Source organism: Coloeus monedula (genome assembly GCF_965178545.1).
Source record: "Coloeus monedula genome assembly, chromosome: 4".
NCBI lineage: Eukaryota > Metazoa > Chordata > Aves > Passeriformes > Corvidae > Coloeus > Coloeus monedula.
Genome location: NC_138784.1, coordinates 70473326 through 70500235, shown reverse-complemented (window position 1 = coordinate 70500235; position 26910 = coordinate 70473326). Strand labels below are relative to the sequence as shown.

At 40.8% G+C, this 26910-nt stretch overlaps 1 protein-coding gene across 2 annotated transcripts in view; it reads right to left on the bottom strand.

The window, feature by feature from the left end:
* Nucleotides 1-7672: 7672 nt before the first annotated feature.
* UPF2 (UPF2 regulator of nonsense mediated mRNA decay) overlaps nucleotides 7673-26910 on the bottom strand; it is a gene marked incomplete at its 3' end in the record, with an annotated part of 52988 nt that continues 33750 nt past the window's right edge. Inside the window, exons 16-22 of one of the 2 annotated variants that reach the window (XM_082280395.1) lie at nucleotides 26454-26593; nucleotides 25292-25396; nucleotides 24303-24401; nucleotides 23461-23628; nucleotides 18849-18990; nucleotides 15027-15147; nucleotides 7673-8849 (exon numbers count right to left, since the gene is read on the bottom strand). In XM_082280395.1, coding sequence (XP_082136521.1) covers nucleotides 8840-8849; nucleotides 15027-15147; nucleotides 18849-18990; nucleotides 23461-23628; nucleotides 24303-24401; nucleotides 25292-25396; nucleotides 26454-26593 — 785 coding nt within the window. Of the gene's footprint in view, nucleotides 8850-15022; nucleotides 15148-18848; nucleotides 18991-23460; nucleotides 23629-24302; nucleotides 24402-25291; nucleotides 25397-26453; nucleotides 26594-26910 lie in introns of those variants that run through there. The other variant, XM_082280396.1, reaches the window with a different exon arrangement.

Genomic DNA, 26910 nt, shown 5'->3' with positions numbered 1-26910 from the left:
ATATGCAAATGAACCAAACCTATAAAAGTGCAAAGAACTCATGACCTGTTGTCCATCTTGGGGTCCATCTTGGCAATAGCCTCTGGCTCCCCAGGGTGTACCTTTGAAGGCCTTTCAAATAAATACCTACCTTTATTCCCTTATTCTTGTCTAGTCTTTGTTTTTAGGTGGCCTCTTCAGGCATCAGCAGCAGTGGGACAGCTCAGCCCAGGGAGAGCAGAGTAGCCCATCCTGGGCACCCCCAGCTCCCTTTCCAGTGGCCACTTTTCCAGCCACTCATCCCCCAGCCTGGAGGGATCCATGGGGTTGTTGTTCAAGGGCAGGACCTGGCACTTGGTGTTGTTGAATCTCATTCCCTTGGCCCATTGATCGAGCCTGTCCCAATCCCTCTGCAGAGCCTTCTTACCCTCCCTGGCACCAGCAAACTCCCTTGATCTCCCTGTCCAAGTCATCCATAAGGATGTTAACCAGGGCTGGGCCCAGCACTGAACCCTGGGGGACACCACAGTGACCGGATGCCACCTGGCTCCAGCAGCACTCTGCCACTCCCTGGGCCCAGCCATTTTTTTGGCTTTTACAGCAGTAGCCAGATTAAGTTCCAGTTAAGCTTCAGCTCTACATAACCCTGATACCCTCGTATTCCTTCTGAGTTACCTGCCCCTTCTTCCAGAGGTCATATGGTCCTTTTTCCCCTGAGTTCCAGCCAAAGCTCCCTGTTCAGCCAGGATGGTCTCCTGCCCTGCTGGCACATTTTTTTGGCATGTGGAATCATCTGCTCCTGTGCCTTTAAAATTTCCTTCTTAAAAGCACATCCAGCCTTCCTGAACTCCTTTGCCTTCCAGTTTTGCTGCCCAAGGGACTCTCACAACTTTTTCAATGAGAGGAGGCCTTTAATTCATCAGCGCTCCACCTGCTCTTGCTTTCAGACAATTCCTGCATCCCATAGAGGCAAAGGGAGACAAGTCTTCATCCTGGTGTTGACTCCCAAACTATAAATATCTTTTCCTCTGAGGTAAGGAAGGTCCTTAGACTGGATGGAGCCAAACCCTTCCAAAGGAACACGCCCTTGTCTTGTGTGTTTTGGTTTTGTTTTGTATTTTTTCTTCTCCCAGAACGGGGCTTCTCCTCCCATGTGAGGTGACTCCTCCCTGATGAGGAAATGCCTTCCCTAAAAAGTCCTCAGTGCATCCCTGACTACATCACCAAATGATCAGACGTGTTCTTACCTCAAGGGAGCTGCTAGGAAAGATTATTTTCCATTGGGCCATAACTACCTGCTGCTACTTCCAACTGGCTGAAAAAAGAACACCAGGAGAGGCTTCAGTAACTTTGGGATTAAACTGAGCAGGCACGAGGAGTGGTAGATAAACCAGCTGGCAGGCTTGAAGGTGCGGCTTCAATTTCTCTTTTGTTCATGGGTCTTTGCACCTGCCCCCGAGCTTTAATGAATGTTTCACAGAGCCCCAGGAATCACAAACTAATTTTGAGTGGCTCCCAAAGCTGTTGAGGCACTCTTACCCAGGGCATTATTTTCTTCTCAGAGGGGTGTCTCTGTATCACAAACAAATGCAGCTGCTACAGTCTCCTCACCTGAAGGGCAAAGTTTTATGACTGGGGGGGGGGGTCCATATCATTTTTTTTAAAAAAGGTATGTTAAAGGTTTGAATTTAAAAGAAAAGAAATACATAAAATCCTTGGCTTGACCACTGTGTCAGGGAGCAGCTCCAATTCCCAAAGCCTGTGCTACAGCCAGCCAGGGACTCTGCTGAGCTGCTGCTCAAGGTCCCTCAAAGATTTTGGCTTTAGTCCTCCCCTGGTGATTGCTGCACCCAGTTCAGCGTCCACACCGATCCCACAGCAGCGTGACCCTGTCCACCCTCTAAACTCGCCCTTCCCACCAGCTCAGCCCCTGCCACGTGTCCCAGCAGCCACCTGAGCACTGAACACTGCACTGGGCAGAAGGAAAGGGTTGTCTCACCTTATCTATTGCAGAGTTCTCCTGGTTTGTTTGCTATCAGCCCCGTGTGAAGTTCAGAGGCACCTGGAGCAGGTGGGGGTGGGAAGTGCAGCTCAGCAGTGCCTTTCATCCCACTGAACAGTGAGTCTGCCTTCCCAGGGCACTGCTGTAGCAGAGGAGCCAGGACATCCCTCCTCTCCCTTTCCTGTTTTGCAAATGGAAAAATCACAGCAGTTACTGGAGAAGCCTCTGACTGACAGACCAAGAGCCCAAGGCTGGGGCTGCCGAGGGATGTTTCACCCAGACACCAGCCAGAGCTGGGGCATGACTGGTTCAGGGGTTACTGCTGAACATCACACTTCTCTGTGAGGTAATGCACAAAACCACATCCCTGCTCTCCCAGTAAGTGCACACCTCCCTCCCAGTGTCTCCACGTTCCCTGCCAAAGCCCCACACAGGCCCTTGAGAGGTCCCATGTCCTTAAGCCAGGCCTTGTTCAGCCCAGGAGGGCTCAGCAGCTCAGTGCAGCTGTGTCAGCATCCTGTGAGCATCCTCCCTGAGCCTGGAGAGCCAGCACGGAGCTACACAGAGCCCTGGAGCCCCCATTCCTTGCTGGGCACAGCCCAACTCGTGCCCAGGGCAGCTGTCACAGCATCCTCCTCTCACTGCTGGCTGGGGCTTCCCATGCAAGTCCCTTCCCTCTCTGATTCAGCCTTGGAGCTCTCTGTTAGGACAGGATTGCTCATTTCCTCACAGGGCTGGGGAGGGCAACTTCACCCTCAAATGTTCATGATGTATTTTTTCCCATAATTTCAAAGGAAGCTCTTAACTCCCTGAGCTTCTGTTATTGGCAGCATCAGAAAATTGTATAATTTTTTTATCTGCTCTCTGCTTGCTTATCCATTCCCACAAGGAAGGGCAAGGGCTGCATTTCCCAGCTGGGAAACAAGGGCAATGACATTAAGCCAAGGAAAAAGAGCAGAGATGAGCTTGACCTTCTGGTTTCCAGGCTTATGGAGTAATCCTGAATCACCCTTCCTCTCCCACCACCACACCTGCCCCTTTGGTAGCATTTCCTTGCCAACCTAGGAGAAAATCCAGCAGCCTGGAAGCTCAGACTCACGTGTGCCAGTTGTTGTTCATACTCTGATTAATGAAGATAAGCCATCTATTGTACTGATGCTCAGAGGGTGGAATGACACCAGAAGGAAAACAGTATTCCTACAAGCTGTTGTGGCAGGAGGGGAGATTATTTCTTCATACTTAAACATCTATTAGGAAACAGCTGTCAGCACATTTCTACTTCCAATATCCAGCCCTGCACAACAGCAGAGGATCCACAGGGTCTTCAGGCTTCACAACACAAACTTCATTACAGTGGAACATTTCCTGCCTCCTAAATGGATTTTGGTTTGCCTGATCAGGTTTAATTTTTATTTATGGCATGAGTTTTCCAGCAAGCTTGAGCCCAGGAAATGGACACTGTGTACCCAGCATGGCAATTCCTGGTGCATCCTGTAACAAACTCCTCAGCTCTGTGCCGGCCTCTGCAGTTTGTCACCCTGCAGCAACAGTGAGGCCTTCTCTGAACCCAAAAGCTGTTTACATTACAAAAGCTTTTACATTAGCTAAGACTCACAGCCAGTACTAAACCCCTGGTTTTCATGGGTGTGGGATTTGGGACCAACCTGAATAATAAACTTGGTTTATTGACCCCTCTTGGGCATTTCAGTAGGAAAGGGGGAGTTAGACCGTGTAAGTCCTGCTGCTGTGTCCATCTTTCTACTGGAAAAGAAAGTCTGCCACAGGAGGGATGAGGAACCGGCATCTGCCGGGAACAGCTCAGCTGAATTCCCGGAGAGAAGTGGATTGAAGCTGTGTCTTCCTCCCAGGAAAAGGCTCTTCCTGCCCTGAGCCCAAGGAGGCAGCCAGAGCTCCCATCACGACTTGAAAAGCTGCTCAGAGCACAGATAAGAACAGCCAAAGCTGCCTCTGAGCTCCCTCTCACTACTTGGGTATCTTCACTTCCATCACTCCAGAGAGGCAACTTCCAGCAACTTGTAGCAATTTAATTATGGGATTAATAGAGCAGCGAGCCCAAACCTCCCTCCAAGTGGGTTCTGAAAGCCTCACTGACACGTTCTAATCTGGCTTCCCAGGAAGGAACTTCTGATTTTTAGCTCACCATGAACAGATATGTGCCAGTATGTACCTAATCTATATAAATAATTAAGAATTTGCAAAAACCACCCCCAAAACAAGGGGTAAACACAGCAAAGTTTTCAAGCTCTTGGGCTGTCAACTATGACTTGCTCCCAGCAGCAAACATCACTCCCCTTTATCCCCTGCACAACAGAAACTACTTTCATGCAGGTAAATGTCAAAGAACAAATAAACATTAGCAATAGCTAAATGTCTTCTTCCTTTTTGAGTGTCTCAACCATTTTTTTCTGTGCTTGGATCCTGGTAGTGAAGGGAAGGAAGGAAGGAGGGAGGGAGGGAGAGAAAGAGGCTTTTTTACAGAACGCTGTTTGCTCTTTTAACAAGGATCATAAACACCAAGTATCATAAATTACACCCTGACAATAATAACTTAAAAGCAAAGTTTATAGTTCAAACAATGCAAGTAAATATTTTGACATTTGCTCATTTGTTTGATTCCTACTCAAATAGTTTCCTACTCCCAGTATACTGGGATTTCCTTAGCTGGAAAAAACCCTATTTATAGTGGAGTTCTGAGAACAGATAGCCAAGTGTCACCTCAGAGGAGCACCTTCAGCAGGGCAGAACAGTGCATGGCTGAGGAAAACCTCAACGTGGAGCAAACTAGTGATGAAGCTCAAAGAAGGGAAAAGAGAAAAAAACAGATGTATTTATCAAGGGGTCAACAGCAGGCTCCTGGCATCATAACTGATGGATTGATTTTGAAAATATGCACTCACCTGGCAAGGACATGCAGTCCTCATACTACAGCACCATTTTGGGGGACAACAGTAATTCATTTTCTAACTCACTTTTTCATTTATCCACCTTCATTTACACCTCCTGACCCACCGTGGTCCCACCAAGCAATGCAGATCCCACATGGATCTGCCGGGCTGGGAATGCCAACCCAGGGCCGTTCCCCACTTCTGCTCAGCTCTGCATTTACTGGAGTCAAACGTGCTCCATGTGAGGCAAAGAGACAACCGTGTCAGCAAAGCACCCCAGCTGGACACAGCAGCTCCTCACAGCTCATCCTGCTGCCCTGCCAAGCACACAGTGACTGCTCTGCTGGAACAGCCAAAGGGCAAATGCTGAGAGCTTGAGGAAAGCAGGCAGACTCCACGATAGAGGTGGTTTTCTCAGCCTGAATATACATAAGATAGTGTGTGCTGTGGCACATGTGCATCGATGTGCTTTATATTTGTATCTGCATAACAGAAACAGCCCCACAGATTTCTTATGCTGAAGGCCTGGGAAGTTGAGATTACAGTAGCAAGTCTGCAAACTCAGCAATTCACAAAGAAGATTTATATCTTATTTTCTTTTATCACATTACATCATTGCGGGTAGAGAAAGGTGCCCGATAGCACCAGCTGGAGTTCAAGGTGTTGCCTGTGAGTACTGATATTCCTGGGTCAAATTCCAGTTTCAGAGCTTCCCAGCCACCCTGGCTCCATCCCAGAGCAAGGGCCAACACAGCACCTTAGCTCCAACAGGCTTTCAAGTGATGCACCATAAATCATCGAATGGTTTGGGTTGGAAGGGACCTTAAAGCTCATCCAGTTCTACCCTCTGCCATGGGCAGGGACCTCTTCCACCAGACCAGGTTGCTCAGAGCCCCCTCACAGGAGCCTGGGATGGCCTCAGACCCATCGTGTTGGGTTACAGGGATTCAGGCACATTTAGGTTCCTCAGGTGGTCACAAACCTCTCTCCTGTGATAGGAAGGACTTCATTCCCCCAAGTCCCTGCCTTAAGCTTTAGAGGCTTGAGAGATGTAGGAAGAGAAGTTACCATCAAAAACTGAGGCACAATTGTTGAATACAAACCTACAGCACATTTTGTCTGTCAGCTCCAGGAGCCTCACATCAGTGACCACAACTCTGAATGCCACGGCCTGACTTTAGCCCAAATTCTTTCCACACAACATTAAGATAACAGAAATCTTTTACGTAATCAAGGACATGAAACAGTTTCTCCTTCATCTACAAATGTTTTCCTAGACTTAACTCCTTCTTGTAGGCAGTGATCCTCCTGCTGAAACGCTCTTTGCAAGGGCACCTTCAACAGCATCCCATGAGAAAGGCTCCCCAGAGAACATCCTCTGCCCCATCCAACAGTGCCACAGGCTGAATTTGGGACGACTTCCCCAGTGACCTGACACACCTGTGGGTCACTGCACTGCAGGGAAAGAGAAGCAATGACATTAAACATAATTTCATTAATTAAAATAAACATTCTGTAATCTGGATAAAGCAGCAATATTCATAGGTAACAGACACTGACCAAAACAGAGGCTATTCCTCCATTCCAGTATCAATCCCAGGCTGCACACCCAACAAGTTTAATTAAACACCCTCTAAGGGAAGGCAAAGGATTCTAAAGACATGAGAGGGAGTCATGCAACCCCTGCAGCAAGAGCCTGCACGTGGATCAGGCGGTGAAACGCTGTGTAAGAAGCAGGACCAGCATCCAGCCACACCACGAGGTGTGGGGCTCAGCACATGGGAAGGCAAAGAATAAAGAGGACGCAAATTGGGTTTTTTTCTGTACACCATGGAATGGTTTGTGTTGGAAGGGAAGGGACTTCTAAAAGTCACCCAGTTCAACACCCCTGCAAGGAGCAGGGACAGCTTCAAATACATCAGGTTGAAATATTGCACATTTCCAGGCATGGGGCATCCACCACCTCTCTGGGAAATCTGTGCCAGTGTCTCATCACCCTCACTGTAAAAATTTTCTTCCTTATATCTAATTTAAGTCTAACTTAACTCTTTTAGTTTACAACCATCACCCCTTGTCCTACTGCAACAGGCCCTGCTAAAAAGTTTGTCCCTGTACATTCAACCCTGATTATTTCACTCACAATGATCTTTGAGGGTTTTATTCAGTACAACATTAGAATAATTAATTTTAAGACTGAAATTCAAAAGGTTCCACTGAACTGTTTTTTGATTTCAGCCTGAAGTCAGTAAAATCCTCAGCTGACCCTAAACTATTTTTAGCAAATAATTTTATAAAGACATTTCTATTGATCCCAATTCTATCCAAGGCATTGGACTGACACATACCAAACAGAGCTAATGTTTTATTTTTATGCAGTTACTCAATCTGGATAAATTAAATGCTTTTGAAACTAAGCAGCATGTTGAGAAAAGGAAGCTGACTCTAGCCTGAACCACAATTAGATGCTTAATTTGCTATTAGGAATTGGTAGGCATTGTTCTTTGGGGAAGTGGAAATTACATCTGACCAGTGGATATTGGTGTAGGAGACATTTCTGGAGGAGCTTGGAGTCACAAATGTGATTAATAAACATACCTATGAATTTCATGTGGAAAGAAAACAATATGAAAAAAATCACGTAAGACTTGAATCAAAGACCTGGGATTCCTGTCCAAACTACAGCCCACAATACACCACAAACCCTTCAAAACATCATTTCCAAAGAACAAACTGAATGTCAAGAGGCAGACACAGACTCTAAATTACAACACTTTATTGCAGCATTGGCAAAGGTCAGATTTCTGAAGCTGGTGAAGATCGGGCGGCATTTCTGTATGAAATGTTACAATTTTACAAGTCTCTCTTCCTACATGCAGAAACCAAAACCAGTGGTAAAAAGGATTTTAAAAGAGCTAGAAAAAAGAATTAGTAGTAACATACAGATGGGCTCCTTAACTCAGTGAACTACCTCTATCTGAAAGCAAACAAAATCCTATGCTAATAAATAACAGATTGTCAGAAACAGACCAAGAAACCTCATTTCTACTTAGAAAAAAATAAAAATTCTACTTGTTTCCAGACTTAAATTTTTTTTTTAAACTTTTTGTTTGTTTCAATAGACACAGAGGCTTATCAACCCATGAAGATCAACAATATATTTGGATCCATTCCTTGCCATCCTCCTGTTATGCTGACTGGCACGTTTTGGTTTTCAATGATACATACAATGGGCTCAACTATATCCCTGTCCTTAGGCTGGTGTCAGGCTGTTCCAAGCAGTACGAGTCAACACCCTGTGTTCATCAACTTCACTTTCTATTTCAAACCTTAACAGACACTTTACCTCCTTGGCTCTTCAGTTTTTCACCCCTCCCCACCCCCTTTCTGGCACATCTGGCAGCAAAAGGCTCTTCCTTAACCAAGAACGTCTTTGCTGAGGAGTGTTTGAGAAGTTATCCTACTCGGCAGGGTTTTTTTCTGTTTGCTCTATGCTTTTCTACTGTAGATTTGCAGCCCCCAAAGAACATCCTTCCAACACCAAGTGGTCGAGTCGGAGACAACGTAACTTGCGGCGAGTTCAGAGCTTTGTTTCCCTGCACGCTGCGCTGCCAAAGGCCTTTCCCGTTCCAGTGTCATCGTCTGAACTCCAGGCTGCTCCCGGCTCTCACCGAGCTGCTCGCAGGTCAAGTTCCCCATCTCGCTCGTTTGCTTCTGCTCCTATGAGAAGATTAACCCTCAACACGGTTCCCATAACAAAAAGCTTTTTTTGGGGGGGGTGGGGAGGGAGAGGGGAGGCTGCTCTTCACGCCCCACGGCCCCAGCCTGTCCCAAGTTTCGGTTCTGAACGCTCTAGACTGACATGCTGAGATGTGTCCACTGCTCTCGTTTAATCGCTGGAGGACTCCACAACACCAGAGATACAGGACCTAATGAAATGACACTGGCGGCTGGATCAACGTCTCCTGCGGGAAGAGCGGAGAGAGGGATCAGTTCAGCCTGTGGTGCCCAGAACTCTGTGGGTGAGCAGCCCCTGAAAGAAGCTGCCACTCATTCTGATACTCTTTTACCCTCTAACAGAAAGTTACATATTTCTGTTTTCTGCACAAACATTTCAAAAGGCCACACCAGACAAAAGCAGCGGGATAATCTGCACCTTATCATCCCAGATGAGATGCAGAACTATTGAAGCACACAGCTGAGCTGTGAATTTGTTGAAAAAAAGAGTTATTGTAAATAGTTTTCATCTTTCTGTGCAGTTTCTTAATGCTTAGAAGTTCTGCAAAAACGTTACAAAGGGCTTTCTACAGGTAAATTATTGGTTAGAACCTTTGTGAAGGGTCGACAGGTGCATTAAAATCTTCCACCATCCCTTGTTCATGAAACACATCCCTACCCACAAAAAGTCACATTTAATTCTCTTAAGAACATACAAATGCATTTAAGAATGACACCAGTTTGTCGGCAGGGGATTCAACAAGACCAGGGCAATGCAGCAGTAAGGCTACCCCAGCAACACTAACTTTAGCACAACTGCTGTTACTGTATCTGGGCTCATTTTCAGCTGATTTTAGGCTGCAAATTAAAATTAATAATACACAGTAAAATAAAACTTCAACATTTACAATTCCAAGAAAGCTCCAGGGCTGCACACCCAGGTTTTTCACCATGTAAACACAATAGCTCATGTTTCTTTACAATAGCGCATAAACCTTCAGTGTTTGCTGAACAGTCATTTCATCTAAACCTGTTTTTTACTGAAGATCTTGCAAGAAAAAATTTACAGATATGTTAACTGGACATAGTAACTTCTGCATCTCTTGTACCAGATGAAGCTTTCACACTAATTTTGTATTTGTATGTGTTGCTTTGTTCTAATATCCAGTATTTACATAAAAATGCTGTGTATTTTTGCCAGGAAGTCCAAGCCAATGGATCACTAGAACTCACTGCAGCACTGTTTCTATTATTTGGTTTCAACCACCTTTTAGTGTCATAAAATGTAATATTCCAATTCTTTGTGGCACACTCAGTATCAGGAGCACTGGATATGTGCTTTCAATAGAAAGGAACTTAAATTTTTATTTATTCAGTAGACTAACATCTCACTTGCAATATGTTACAACCGAGGAGAGACATCACTGAATTGCAGGATCATGCTTTTACCTCTCCATCTCCTCTTAAAAAAATAATTATACTGCTGATGAGGAGGGAAGGAAAAAGGCTGGGACTGTCTGCATGTCTCCAGCTTGGTCAAAATGACTCTCACTCCAACCAGCAGCTACCAGGGCACACTGGTAGCAGATCCCTGTTTCAGGGGAGTACAGCAAGGTGCTGTTGCCAAAAATAGTAGTAGTAGTTTTTCCCAACCCAGGTATTTTGCACTTGAGTCCAAACTAGTATACTTGATCCAAACCTGTATTTAGCAAGGTCAAACTCAGTACACAAATCAGATTAAAACCATCTTGAGCTCCATGTGTAAAATGAATCAATTCTTTGCAGTCTCCTCCCACACTCCCCTTCCTGCCACTGACACAGTTATTAATTTATATGAAATTCATACAGTCGGCTTCTCATGCCACTGTTTAACATTAACACTGCCTACCTATGACTGGGAAATACACAGAACATCTGCAACAAACCATAGCTGGAGTAGAAAACTGGAAGCCATGAAAACACAAACATCACACCACAAGCTATGAAATAATCACAGATCCATGGCACGGGTGAAGCTGGGAGAGTTCAGTCAGGAAGACAACATTACAGCTTAAAGAGAAGTGCCCAGGAGAATATCAATGATCAACTCCTTTCTGCATGTTGCTGACATCACAAGATCACAAAAATCACTTTATTTCCGGACATGTGAGACCTCTGAAGTTGGATTTCATACTTGTCCCTAATCCCCTCATGTCCTCCAATCCACAACACCCCGCATTTCTGCAGTGCTGCATTTCTTCACAAATCTCCTCACAAACTTTTGGCTCCAAACACCTCCTCTCCCAACTCACTCCCTGCTTTGCTTTTCTCAACTAATCTCAGCTTCGATGCTCTTTGTTCTCTCTCTCTCTCTCTCCCCCCCCAATCACCCAAAACCATGATCAAGAAACAGAAAACACCAAAGTGCCCATTAAAAACCTATCAAATCTGACTTACCACATTCCATACTGTGAACATCACAAATTCAAATAAACCACAAAAGCTGGACTCACCTAAGTAAGAGAATCTTAACTTCTGCAAGTTATTTTATATTCTCATCTATCCATCAAGAACAAAATACTCTGACAAAGTGAAATCAAAGTCAGTGTGCAGAGTGGGTTGGGAGCAGGGAGGTGTTTTGGGGACTGGTAGTTGGTTTCCAGAGGGCCACAAAGCTGCAGAGGTTTTTGGTAGGTAGTTGTTATTTATTTATATTGAAAGAACTTTTTAAAATACTTTCTAATTGAGCATGCCTAATAAATACAATTGTGCCTTCCATTCCCTCTTAAACTGAACTGTGACCAGGTGTCTCTCCAACTTTGCTGTCTGGGTTAGACTCACACCCAGCTTGCAGAGCTCAACAAGCACCGCTCTGCCAAGGCAATCACCTGAAGCTTTTCTTACTCTTTTTGGTTCAGCTCTAGTGCAGTCCACCAGAAGAGGCAGCTGCAGGATTTGGAGCACCCCCTGCTCCTGTATTCCTCCCTTTGCTTTCCTCCCATGAAACAGCTGAAAAGGGAGGTTGCAATTCCTTAGCTGTGTTTGAAAGGCTCATGTCAGTAAGAAGTGAATTCAAAGCTTCATAAAACAGTATTGTCAATGCATCAGCTTCATGACAGGTGATGTATGAATTATGTTGGTCCAGTACATGAAATGGGAAATCATGTTAAATTCATATTTCTCCTTATTATCCAAACTCTGATTTTTCAGCATTAATGCAATACTCTTTATGATGAGAAAATTCAGCTAATAAAATCCCAGCATCCTGTTATTAGTGTTACGCTTCATTTTTCTTTATTAAATGGGTTAAAGAGAAATAAGATGTAAACAGGAGACCTAAAATCACCATTTAACTTGAATATGATTTGGTTTGCCAGCCTGTACCTGCATCCCGAGGGGAACTTTGGACACAGGCAGGCCCTTCTTTACTATACTTTCAAAACAGCAACAAATTTTGAGGTTACTGCTTTTAATAAGGAGAGGTTTAACAAGATAAAATCCTTGGTAAGGCCCCGCTTCTGAACACAAGACATAATTACAGGGAGAAACTTGACTTTCTTGATAATCAATATGTTTTTAAATAGATTTTATATAATGTGGTTATTTTCATTTCACTTTTAAAACCAAGCCATTTAATGGATCGCAATCATCTTAAACAAAGGAAAACCACTTTATTTTTTAAGAAGCTGTTAATAACTATAAAATTCTGTTTTTATGATAATCCCATCACCCAAAAAAATTACTTTAGTAAATTTTGTGTTTCCTGAAGGTAGCAGTTTAATAGCCTGAGAGCCAAAGGCCTCTCTTAACACACAAATGCTACAGAACTGGAGGCAAGAGAGAAAATTGTTTTCTTCCCAGTTCTGCTGAAGCAAATCAAGGAACTGTACTTTAAATGGAGTCACAGTAAATTATCTTTACGGCCAGTCAGCCTTAAATGTACGAGTCCCAGAAAGAACCTCCTCCTTACAGGATTAGCAGGTCTCAAAACCCGAGGCAATACAAGCAGGCAATTCCAAACAAGCCGGAATAAACTCCCATTTTTGATCCAGCATTTTGCACATACTAAATAATAAGAAATCTGACAAAACCTGTAAATCTCACCGCATTTACTTTACAGAACAAAGACATTAAGAGAGGAGAAATGAAGTTAAAACTGCAAAAGATTTATATTTTTTTAAAAATTTATGGAGGGCTAATTGCTTAGTGATCAAGGCCAAAAATATATGGAAGAACCCAATGCTGCCTTCATTAATATCTGAAATTAACTGTTAGAATAGGTAGATTTGGATTTAACTTCCTAACAGGTTTTCGAAACACAGTGCTTAGGGCATGTTTAGCAACACAAAAGCAAAGGTAAAAACAACAAATCAATTTCCCTGCTCTTAACACTACCTGAAATGCAAGAAAGGCCTCATCCCTACACCTCAGCTATCAGAACCTGTCACATTGTACATTACTGTGGAATCAAACAGGAGATTTATTTGCTCCGATTATCCCTAAACTCAAGAACTTTAAAATAAAAAAGCTGCATACCTTAAAGAAAGCAGCAAACTATTATTTCCAGTAAGTTTGAGTTATCTTGCAAGATATTAACATTTCAGTTGTGCTCATGTACAGAGAAGCAGCAACAATACAACACAGTGTACTTAAGGAGGCGAGACCATCTGTGTTGCACACGTTGGTTCTACGAGGTAGGAACGTGAAACCTTCTCTAAACAGGTATTAAAATTAACAGCTCAGTTCCTGTCTGCTCTCAGATAGATCCTCCAGTATCCTCAGAATCCACAGGGTAATTTTTAACAAAGCATGAGGGGGGTCTGGGCAGAGATGGCAGAGCAACCTTTAAAGTCAGAAGACAATTTTCAATATATCCTATAAATCAGAAGCTCTATAAAAATGTAGGCAACAGACAATCTGTGCTAGTGGGAAGCCACTGGTGGACCCACAGCCTCCAGTAAATAAATGGAGTTGAGAAAAGTACTATTCCCTTACTGCAGGCTGAGATGGCTCAACCAATGCATGACTGCCCAGCAGAGCACTGCAGTACACAATAAATAAATACACCTGCTCAAACAAACCTGGTCTCTGTTCCAAGGAGCTTATGGATTAAAAGGAACAAAGAGTAAACTCCATCACACCAAACTACATCAGAACTGCAAGTCCATGGCACTTGAGTAAGCAAACACTACTCAAACTGTTTGCTGGACAACATCTGACCTACTTCACAGAGAAATCCTAAATGATATTTTCCCTATAACATCAGAATATAAAAAGTTTTCTAAAGAAAATAATTTAAAAGAAATCTACAGATGTCACATCTACTGGTCTGGCTGCTCTATTTAAAGAATAACTGCAGCATGCAGCTCGTGCCTGAAAGAACAAAAGGCTGCAGCTATTTATGAAACACCTGCAAGTATTGTGGCAATTCAGTGTAACTGAACACTTTGTATTCCTAAAACAGCATTAGGTCACAGTGATATGAAAAAGCTAAATGGAAAGCACTGCTCATTTTATTGAGTTACATCTGGTTCATTTTTAAAAAACATTTATTTTGAACTACAATCTTTTTAAAAAAAATTTTTTTTGTACAAGCAGTGTCTGTATGAGGTCTCAGTGGAGTGAGTGATCATCAGGACATTATCAAATGATCATAAATATGTACCATGAAGAAGTTGGAAATGCTACTAGAACACAGAAATAGTACATTACATTAAGTTACTTGCAAAGACAGACCCATTAAGAGGTAAACTGTCCCTTCCCAGTTGCTGCTCCTATCAATCCACCTTCAAAATGAACTTGCAAAGAAAGAGAAACATGAAAGCAAGTCTGCATTTCACCCAAAACTCTGTCTATTCAAATGTGTGCTACAGGGCTAATTTAATGGTTTACTTGCCAGCTTACTCTGAGTGAGAAAAGACACATAATAACACCTCAGAACAACTATTAAACAAACTGGAATGACTCTTCTCATGTTAATGCTGGTTTTAGGTACGCTCCTGCACACCATAAATTGAAAGTTCTCCTCCCCCTTCCCCACCTTTGCTATATTTACTTTCCTTTCAGAGCATCAAATACAGAGGAACAGCTGTCAAATTCACAACAGAAAGAGCATAAAGGGAATTTCTGCAGATACTTAAAAAAAAACCCCAAATCTCTCCCCCTCTCATAGAGAAAAGCAGACTTGCATCTTTTCCCCTACAAAAAGAGGCTCAGATTCTGCCAGCCATTTCACAATTGAAAAATAATCTTTTGGCTTCCAAACTGTCAAGGAGATACAGACACTGTGTCAGAAGCACAAAACACTGGTGGCATTTTAAGAGAATTCTTTAGAATAAAAACAACTGCCCAATGCATTCAATACAGAGATCATTATCTGTTTCAATTATGAAGGTAATTACTTGCCTAGAACCAGAATTACCACATTTAAAGGAAGATTGTCCTACCTCCCACCGGTTTTAAAGATTAGATCTGCATTAGGTGCTCCCTTCGGATGCTGGTAACGAGGCCGCCGCTCACGATTAGTATTTGCTGGAGCTGGACGCTGTGCCAGAGACTGCAACATTTCTGGATTTCAGGCAGAAGAAAATTAAATGAAGAAAGTTAAATATATTTTCTGTGCATAATTTTACAGAGGAATTTACACAAAAACATTTCACTGTCATTTATACTTACACTTTGCTATAAGAGTTAACACTCCTCAAGTTATTCCAAAGAAGTTAATTACAAAAAGTTATTAAATTGCATCGACAGCTTCGATAAACCCAAGCTACCCCACAACATGAATTTGCATTTCCAGATGTTCCTGCAGAAGGAACTTCCAGCAATGGTTTTCATCACAGATGCTCAAGAAAGGGCCTGTGACCTTTTCTTTCTAAATACATTAGCCACCACTTTCTTCACCAATGATCAGGAACAAAGACTCACAAGCAGTATGAGGGGCCTCTACATTAAACCTCCCTGGAATAGTAACAACTGGACAATGCTGCTGCCAATTAAGGACTCAGCAAGAAACCTGTCCTAAAATTAGGCATTGCCAGTCAGGTATTTAAGTCTAAGCTTGCCATAATTGGATCCTTTTCCAGGGAAGACAGGCACCTGAAGAAGGTGACTCAGCTGACCTACATTGCACCAGCTGTCCCATGGATGGAGTTTTTCACTTTATCAGCAGTAGGAATAACTTGGTGGGTGCAGAAAGCAGCCCACACTACCCAGTTTAGCCCTGGACAGCCAACTTCTGGGCAATTTAAGCTATGGTAGTATCGTATTTTGACATTTGGTAGAACTTAATTTCTAAAATTTTATTTCATTTTTTTCATGACAAAAAAAGGTCTCTTTACCAGGCTAAATTAATGGTTTTAAGTAGCCAATATAATTACAGATACATCACAGGAACTGCCAGGTAACCTCTGCCAATCTGTTAATTCATCTAATGGAAAGTATTCCTGACAATCCACCTGAGCGAGGAGCGAGGATCTACATTACTCAGCAAACAGACAGATGGGATAAATGAAGGGGAAAAGTGGAATAAACTGTTAAACAGATTATGGTTGAAAGTCTGCTCTGTCTGGTTCTCTAATCTCTGGTAATCTCATTGGAGACACACACCCATCACCTGCTACACACGAACTTCCACTGCTCTCAGTAGGGCCAAACTAGACACTAATGAGCTTCCCTCACCATTTACAAAATGCAGGTGAAGCTTTCAGTAAAGGTATCCACCCAGTCTTGGAGAAACTGGGAAACTGTGACTGATTTAATAAACAATATCTGTGTTAACAGTCAATGACCCTTGTATTCATGTTTTGTACCCTCCCCATTCAGCACTTGGCAAAGGCAAAGGAAGCCACTGAACACATTGACAGTCCATATTTGTAAACATCACGAAACATCATCCTTCCTAACAATCCCGTGTGCCAGGAAGGGATGTCTGGGGGCAATGAGGAGACTCAGGAGGAAAACCAGATGAGGGTACCCTGCCAGCCAGGTATGAGCAGCAAGCAGTGAATGAACAAGTACGTGCACATCTGCCTCTTCTGTTTTCCACACGGGAGGGGCCTCTACATTAAACCTCCCTGGAATAGAATTTTCCACATGGGACTGGAAGTTCAGTACTAGAAAAGGTAACAGAAGGCAGAGATGGCAGGGGACCACAGCGTGTTTTCTAGGCTGAAGGCACATCACCAAACCCCCTTGATTTTTTAGTGAAGAAAAAAAAATAATCTGCACAGAAAAGTACCAGTCTAAACTAGAGAGCCACCCAAGTTCCTAATAGTTCTTTAAATTAAAAAATGTTTGTAATACAATAAGCTTTGCTGAAACATTAAATCATTATCTGACACTACTTTGAAGTACATTGGTGAATTTCCATCTATTAGCTACCCCATGCAGATGAAAAGAACAACAAGCCCATGTGCAAACACTGGGACAACCCTGAGGCATTCCTCCAGAAATTGAGAATTCTTCCTCCCTCGGTAACTTCAAAGCTTGAAACAGAAATTTAAACCCAACACTTTCATTCAGTGGGTAGGTACCAACTTGTCACAGACAGGATGACTCTTCAGAAGTAACAATCAACTGCACAAAAGCTAAATAAAAAACTATTCCAAAGGAAAATGTAATTTGGCCTGCTTAATTTAGCCTGATTAAAAGGTCCTTCTTAGTTTGGTTTTACTCTGTATATTACCCAGGTTAGTAAGATGCATCAACAGATGTTTTAAAACGGGATGCCAATTATGGAAAACCCTTTTTCTTTTGTGTTGACTTCCTTCTTGTATTAACATTTTATACACAGCAACTAAATAAAAATCTATGAGAAAATAATTTTTAAAAATGCCTATTACCATGTGTCAGTTGGTATTGGTTGTCTGATTTTGTCCAACAGAAGTGAATCAGTGTGATCCTTTTTCAGATAAAAAGGACAACTGCTCACAATAAAATCCTAGATTAAACAGGTTCATTTTATAGATATCAACAAAGTCATGCAACAGGGCATAAAACCCTGTTGCCTTGACCAGTAGAAATATCAGAAGTATCTAATGAAGAGAAACCAGCAAAATGTCTGAGGCATCTAATTCTAGAGTCTTAATCTTTCTCTTCCTTTTTTACAAGTGGGCTTTTTAAGAGCAGAGTGTCTCAGAAAAGCTCCTGAGCTAATTACCATGTTTCACACTACGAATATATTGTGTTAACATTTCAGAGCTCTGCAGACACTCACTTTGGAAGATACTTCTTTTTACAATTACAGGTTTAGTTCTGGTACTATCAAAGTTCTGCAAGGAGTACTGGATTCCATAGTGGTTTTAAATTAGAACTGCTTTAATTTAATTATTTCCCACTTCTTGATGAACAATGACCTTTCACTAAATACCTTAAATGAGATTTCCTGCTAATTAACTACTTACACTGTGATTAGCACCTGACTACAACATCTTTACAAAAGAAAAAAACCAGAGCAAAAACTTTTGAGATGTTAAATGGAAACAGTAACATAACACATAAGTTTTATTGGACTGGCTTTGTTTACCATCTGAGTAACCAAGGGAAATTGAATCTGAAAAAAACCAAACGGAAAACAAATCACCCAACTACTAAACACATCAAGTGCACCTGTTTGCAGACTGTATGATCTGCTGCATTCACTGCTTGCTTCCATCTGTCCAGATTCCCAAATGCCTCACTTGCATGTCTTAAAAGACCAAATTAATCATGTAACCCGTATGAAACTATTTTGTTAATACATGCTTATGCTCCAGATTTGAGGACTCCTAGAACCTTTACAGTGTGAAGCTGAGGTAACATTTTGTAATTCTCTGGTGAAGGTTACCTCAGGACTTGCAAGTCTCAGCAAGACTAATAAAGAGTCTAAATACTACTGATATCTAAAACACCTATTAATAGCTTAAAAGCAAAGTTTAAATTCACCTTGTATCCAACTCAACAGTCTTGCAGTAAATATCAGATTGATTTTGTACTACCTTAATTTAAAAAGAACAATCTCAGTTCTTCCCCTTTCCCAAAATAAATGGAAATGCTGAAATTTGAGACCCACTTGAAAACTCCCTTTCATGGAACAGCTACAAAAACTTCTTCAAGTATAAAGACCAGGGAGGAAACAATGAATGACTAGAAGCAAAAAGATAGGTTTCCCATAAGTACTGCAAATCAATATTTAGAACTTCAGCGGCTAATCATCGCAAATAATACTTTCTGCAGATCCACAAAGGCTCCCCTGAAAATAAAAATTAAATACATGGTCATTTTCTTACCCTGATAGTCCTCTTGTTCCTGCCGTTCATTGATATCCAAAGTGAGCTTTTTCATCCTCATTCTCTCCTCCTGTTCTGCTTGCTGTTGGTTCCAATGGTTCGCAGCAAGTTGGGAAGACATCGGTACATTTAGGATCTTAAACTGCAAATGAAAATAAGTTTTTAAGTGCCCATCAGAGAAAAAACCCCAACCCATACAAAACAGTCCACAACACAGAAATGCTATGGTTATTTCTAGGTTATTTCAATGAGATACTTTCTACAGAAGTTTCTGTGAAGTGTGTTTTTTGTTGGTTTGGTTTTAAGCTATTTTCACCTAAAGCAGCACGAGAAAATGCAAGACCTCCTAAAGACACAGAGAACACACAAAAAAGGCTGAGACCAAAACCGACTACACACAGTATTCATGGGAACAAAACTGACTTTCTCTAGGAAGGCATAGCCATATGCTTTATTTCCTGTTTTCATACCAGCTGATATGCCCACAGAGAATTGCACTGGTCTTGAGATAAAAGCACCACAGCTGGCTCAGAAAGCTGCATCTCCCTATTCAGGTCTCTTCCTTCCAAAGAGATGAAGCCCCCTGAGTAGAATTTCTACCACTGAAATGTTCTACCAACATTTCAAGCATTCTAGACATTCCCTGGCATTCCTTGGCCAGTACTTTTCTTTTTAAGAATAATTCTGGCTCCCCAGTGCTTCTTATTAGTCTGGAGACAACCACGGTGTCAGACTGACCTTTTCCTCCTCCCCCATACCCAAAGGTGCCCACCACACATTCAATCCATTATCTGATTCGCCATAAGGTACACCAGGTAAGCTTGGCACTCCTACAGAAGTACCCTCTCTCTGGAAATCCAGTTGGTATTTTCAGGAAGGTGTAAGGAAGGCGATTTTTTGTTCCCCAGACTCAGAAAATCCAAGTTGCTACAATTTTTTTTTTTTTTTACAATTGTTCCAGAACAGAGAAATAATTCTTAATCTTATCCCCGACTGAAACAACAGTTCTCAGAATACCCTTAATGCTAAAGTTTGCAAACATTTAGAATAATCTCACTTCCTCCTTCAACTCCATGTCCATTAGAAATAAGTATCTGTGTGCCAAAAGAAGGGTAATACACTTAAGGATAATCAATCTCAATATTCCATTAACTACTCTGAATCCTGCTGCTTGTTCTCATCATGGAAGATCTATTTCCAAAGAAATAGAAGCAAATTCCTAAGTGTTCTTTTCTGTTACACTGCCAAAAGCTGCAGAGAGAAAGAAATTATCAGAACCTCTGTTGAGAAGGTTTAAAGGAAAAGCAAAATCCTCACCACCTGCGGTTAGTATTTAATGCAATAATCCTTAACGAATCTCAAGGTATCTCAGAGAGTAATGCCCCACTAGCAGCAGAGTGATGAGTGTGAGAAGACTCCAAGTACTTAGATGAAGCATTTGAAAATAATGTGTTTGAAACAATTAAGACAGACTCTTGCAAAGACCCAAGAAAAACCTGGGTACAGTAAATCCCTAAACCCTACCAAATACAAGATAGATTCAGATGAGTTTTTTTGTGGCTGGGAGTGAGAGTAACAGCATATTATATTGAATATAAAGATGAGCTTGTTATTAAGGTGTGCAGGGAAGAATAGAAATGGAAATTGAAATTTTAAGAACAAAGAAAGCTCTGGTTACTTATTGCTGAGTAGGCTGTGCGTGTTTCCAGATATCATCAAATGAACTTCATGTAAACTACACAAATAACTAATCCATTAGCAGTATTTCATGATAAAAATCATTCCTAAGCTTCACCATTAAGCTCCTCATCCATTTTAATATGTCCTTTATATTTTCTCTGTTCTATGGATTTATCAGCTTAATGGGATTGGTGTTCTCAGACAGGATGCTTGAAGTAGAAAAAGAGAAGTGAACTATAGAAGGGTGTAAATGAGAGAAACGGATACAGAAAAACAACAGCCTGGCAATTCACCACTGAGTCACTATCTCAAGGCAATCAGCTGCCACCTGAAATCGAGTCACTGATGACAATTACTACAGGATATGATGATTACTGAGCAACTGAAACATTTCCGATTTGCAAATAGTGAAGAGGTGTATCAAAAACCTCTTATTAAATCTGTGAGATGGGGGCAGGACAGAGAATTACACTTAAAAGATGTCAAACTGAAAGAAGATCAAAAATGATTATTCAGAAGACTACACTACAGATTTTATAAAAATGCCATGAGATAAAGATATGAAGACATAAACGAGATAAAGAATTTCACATTCAGGGAGAGATTTGACAATTCCATGGATATTATCATTCTTTTATGGAGCCTTGCTAAAAATCTTTCAAAGGGAAGGAAATCTTTTGTCTCAGGTTGTAACCAAATTTTTTTACTTTCTTTTTACTGTCTATACCTCATTTTAGTTCACACCTACCTGGCATAAAACTTCTGGGTTCAGAAACACCAAATGGTATTACGTAGAGAACAGCTCTGATCCCTTATGATGACAACATTATTTCCCCTTGCTCTCTCATGGCTTATGGATAAATCACAATGCTAACATCTTAATTTCAAATAATCATGTTAGGTTCTACTGCTACTAGTTGTCTAAGTTTTGAGGATAAAATATGGTGTCCTTGGCACTATCAGCCTGCAATGACCATTAATCTGGGTATATTCAGCTGCTAAATACCAGTCAGTTGTTCTATTACTTCAAGAAAACTACTCGTCAATGCTGCCCTAAAATCTGGGTGGACACTGACACATGAATGGAGTATTTGGCAACTGGACCTCCACTACCAAATGTTACCCTCGGGAAGGAAGCACAGCATGATCCATTTTCCTAACACTGCTTGTTTCAGCAGCACCAAAGAACACAGAGACCAAAACCATTACTAGCAGAACAAGCAATTAGGCTGATGTCATTTATCACTCTGGTGACTGTGCAGATGAATTTACTTACAGCCTGCCAGGCCACTGCAAACTCTTTTGGCTGTTTTTAAAAGCTGAAAGCTTACAGCTATACCTTCACAGTGAAGTATGCATCCAGCACTTCAAAACTCTGTGCACATTCTGCTCATGCAAATTTAAAATAAAGCACCGTAAGAAGAAATAATTATTTTCTTTTCAACTCCACCTCTTCTTTCCTGCTTATTTTTCTATTAAAACTCTGTACCAAAATACATTTTTTTTTCTGAATACAGAACTATGGACAAAGAAGCCTTTCATTAACTCAAGAGCTGAAGAAGTCTATAAAGCAACTGTTTTCTACATTTCTAGAAACACTGAGAAGAGTTTTGGCAGGAAGAGCCTACTCCCAAAACCAAATATTGGGGGAGGAGCAAGGAAAACTCCTGAACAAGTTCTGCTTTCTTTTTAAGTCACATGTTTGCAATATTTTCCCCTTTACATGGAATATGAAGATCCCAAAATTCCTTGTAACTACAGATACTCCTAGTAAATTATCCTAAAAAAGCTAAACAACATTTTTTTTAAAATTGAGTTCTCTTAAACCCTTTCTCAGACCAACAACCACATTTAAAAATCTCCCACTCAAAGCTTTTGTAGAACTTTGTACACCACATTCAAATTCCAGGAAAACAGAAAAACCACCTCCTACATGGATTTTTGAAACGTGTTTCATATGAAAGAAGAGAAGGAGCCTACTTCAGGTTTATACACCTCAACTGCTACGCTACTGTCACAAATTCGGTAACAAATGTAAAAACCAAGCAGTGACATGGATCTAAACACTTGAGAGGCTCAGATGCATGGCATGAAACAATTCCTTGGGTATGCTTTCCATATGAATTCAGAGTAATTTATTTTCATCATCAAATTATACAACCAAAATGAAAAAGTTTCTTTAGAACACCTAAACCATGACGAGAAATACATGTGGAATGTGTTATGTAAAGATTTGTGTACTATGGATTTGCTGAGCTAGGAAAATTCAAACACACTGGAGAAAAGAGCCAAGACTAACATACAGCTCAGCTGCATGAGGCAAGGAGTTAGTTTGTTTTATCAACCTGATTTCCACTAAAGTTCCTGCAAGAGATTCACTCAGTGCATTCTGGAATAGCCCCCTATGAGTGCCTTCAGAGATAATGACTTTTTTTTTTTTTTTTTTTTTTTTTTTTTGCAAGTTGAATAAATTCAGCCAAGTGGCAGTTACTTAGGAAATGGAATTTAGCAATGACCATATATCTTGACTTGAAGCTGAAAGTGTTTTCAGAAAAACATGTAGAATCTTAAAGATTCTGGAATATTCCTTTTTCTTTCTACTCCTTTCAATGTCCAGTGGCAGTTCACCAACCACACCTCTTAATCTTCCACAACTATATCTAAAATACATGCAAGACATACTACTGTCCTACTGGTATAATCACCAAATGTAAATAGTAATGGTATAATCTGACCATAGAATTTTTCTACAAGAATTTTCTACCAAGAATTCCAAGAAATTATATATGGTATTTTCTATTTGTCAAAATGAAGTTGTCTGTATCCGATTTGGAGAAACGAAAGAAGAAATAAAAATTCCTTTGTTACTTTTTTTGAAGTGAAAGGCCTTATTTTTTTTTACACGGTATCTATACCTTACATAAACTCTTACCTGCTGTTTGTTGCCTTTTCTTGTTAACATGACAAATGGCATTGTGTCCCCAGACTCTGACTCTCCTTCCCCACCTCCAAGTGGGGGGCCCTTCTTCAGCTGACTTTTGAGGTGCAGAGGAATAGCAACATCCAACTGATGCACTTTAACAGATTCACCACTCCGTTGCTATTAAAAAAAAGTGAATTCTATAAAAGATCAGATGCTGACACAGTCAATTAGGCTGGAAACAATCTGATTTTCACAAGTGAGAAAAGGTTTAACCTTCCAGGAAAATGAAGGAATATATAAATACATTTATTAGGCTTTATTATATTTTCCTTTGGTTTTCCTTGCTTGAGAAGAAAGTTACAGGGCAATCTCTTAGGCAAAGAAATCTAGAGACCTGATGAGACACTGTGGAATGTCCATTCTTAGTTCATGATTTTTTTGGTACATTTTACTAGTAGATTTATTATACAGGGCTTGCTGTACTCAATACTTACATATTTACCAGATGTGACTACAAAAAAGGGTACTAAAAGGTTATGCAAATTTAAATGTATCTGCATTTTAAGCCTATTACAGCCTAAGATAAAGGCAGAAGTGTTGCACAGTATCTGCTGCAGTTATTACTCATTCTGTAGAAGATATGTCAGTATGTCATTCACTGGACAAACAATACAATTAACAGCTATTTTACTAAAAGCCAAACACCAGCTGCAGAGAAGAGGTCAAAACAAAGAAAAAAAAAATCTTAATTCCTTTAGTATGGTAAGCTAAGCATTAATCACTTATTTAGTTTAAGAAAAAAATCAACTACAGTTAGCTGTACATTAAATTAAGAAAATAACTATTTATACCTGAAGATTTTCCAGCATCATTTTATCCAAGGCCTGAATGAAGTCCTCATCCTCTGCACAAGGGACATGCTTCAGTCCTCCTCCTTTAATCATTACTTCCTATTGCAATGGGGAAAAATCATCCATTATTAGTTTCAGAAATATGAATATTCAGTCTAGAAGTAAGTGGCAAATATCCTTATTGCTTCTGTATCATACACAATCAAAAGGTTTATAAAACCAAATTGTTCAAGAAAGAAGTTTTCAGCCTTGATTATTTTCTTGAAAGGCGTATTTCCTGATTTATGGTCACTCATAATATGGTCACACTGTTGTGTGTGTGTGTGCGTGCAGGTGCATGGACACATTCAAGATGTGGCAACAATACAAGTAAAAGTCTCTATCCTTAACACACCTATTTTAACTCAATTTTCCACTAAGTCCATAAAGGTAAACGGTATTTTCAAGACAAAGACTACCTTTCAAGTATTTGGAAAGCAAAACATGACAACAAAACTGTCTGAAGTCAGCACTCCACATATTGTTCTATTATGTTCATTATTTCCTTACTATGCAACGCAATTCAAGGTAAACCAGATGAGTTCTTTAGTTACAAATGCTGTAATTTGCCAATCCTAGTATTTTTTTCTGTTTTGAGAGCCAGTGGAGGGTAACTAGTTTACCTTTTTGTATCCTATCAGTTTGCTACTATTGCTGGCATTACAAAACCATCATTTACACCGTATTTTCCAGTCTAGCTACCTGTGAAAGCTCACAGTCTGGTGAAAACATGTTTTAGTAAAGTTGACAGCATAAATATTTTCAAAAGGTAATAACCAAAGTTTGCAAACATGAAAATAAGCGATAAAATGTATTTGAAAGAATAACAGGAAATGTCCTTGCTGTATTTTCCCAGATACGAGGAAATATGAGCAGCATTGGCAAAAAACATTCAGTAAAGAAAACCAAAGATGCAAATTCAATTCACTTATCTCCAGCTCAATACATACTGTATTCTCCTCATCGGTTTCATTTTCCTTATTGGAGTCTGTAAGATAATCTGTGTTTTCTTCCTCCTCTTCTTCACCCTCTTCTTCCTCATTGTCAGAGCCCTCCTGAAATATTCAATTTATAACTGATGACTGTTTTAAAACAAGAAGGACAGCTGGTTTCTCAAGCATTTTCTGCACCTTTTCTAAACTCTTCCCATCCAAACTTGCTCAGTTCAGTCTTGGTAAATTTGTTATGGTTTTTATTTAATGTTTCAGTCTGAACTCACTCAGCTTTACCTGCTAATTTCAGAAATGTACAGCAGAAAATGGAGTAGTGGCTGATACACCAGATGGTTGTGCTGCCACTCAGAGGGATCTCCACAAGCTGGTAAGAACTCATGAAGTTCAAAGAAGGGAAATACAAAGATCTCCAGAGGTGCCCTCTCCACCCCCCAACTGTTTATGGTTCTATTGGTACTAATTTATGGGTGAAGGAATAAACCCAGCCAAACTTCAGGACCTTTAGTGCTGAGAGACATATATTGAAACAAAGTTTATTAGTAAATCAACCAGCCTAAGCATATGGAGAAAAACTGTTCTCTATTTCCTTGATGAACTCATTTTCTTGTAACAATACCATTATCATGCCAACTTTGCTGTGTCACAGTGACAAGTCAGAATTTCTACGTACTTGTGGTTTTTTTTATTGGCTCCACCATTTTTGATTCAAAATATTATTAGTACAGTAAACAAGGAAGGTTTTTATGCTCCATAAATCTTTTATTTATTCATATTGCATAGGCATACCCTGAACACCTGTTATCTTTCCTAATGACTGCTTTGACATTTAGTCAATGCATCTGCTTCTACAACAGAAAAAGAAAGTCATCTGAAAGTGGTTTTTTTCCATGCCAAAAGCTGAAGGTATCTCTTTGTTGAGAAGCAGCACATACCCCGAGCAAAGCTGTCAGGTTCAAGTTTCTGCCAAAATAAGGAATAAGCCTCGGACACTCAGTTTTCCACACACACAGAACTGGGATGGGAATATCCTCACAGTGCTGACTGGGTTGTGCACACCCACATTTCACCCACTAACTCTGTGACTCAGAAGGGCTTCAGAAACTAACAAGCAATCAAAATCGCTTCTTTTACATGAGCCAAGGTAAATGATTAAGTTCACCTCTTCTTCTGGGTCATTTACTTCACTTTCATTTCCAGATTGTTCCTCTGTCTCTGCTCCACCTTCCTCCTCTTCTTCATCCTCTTCCAGATTCTCCCCTTCCGTAATGGAATCTTTGGAATCTTTGTCATTCACAATTCCTGAAATTTGGAAAAAGAGAATGATTTAGAACATCAGAAAACATATAACCACTCAAGTTATACGTGGAAGATCACTTAAAAAGTCCATTGTTACTGAGCACTGAAGCTTCCCATTAGTCATAATATTTGACTTCCGAATGAAACATTTCCCATATAGTTAACTTAGTCATAAAGGGTAATAATGTCCTGTCAGAAAAGGAGGAAAACATTAAAGAGAATGCTTAAAATCTCCCAGACAACAGAAGAAGCTGTGCAAACTGCCCCAGAACACCCTCAAACCGAATGTGGACCCTACTGAAACACGTACCAAAGCCTGA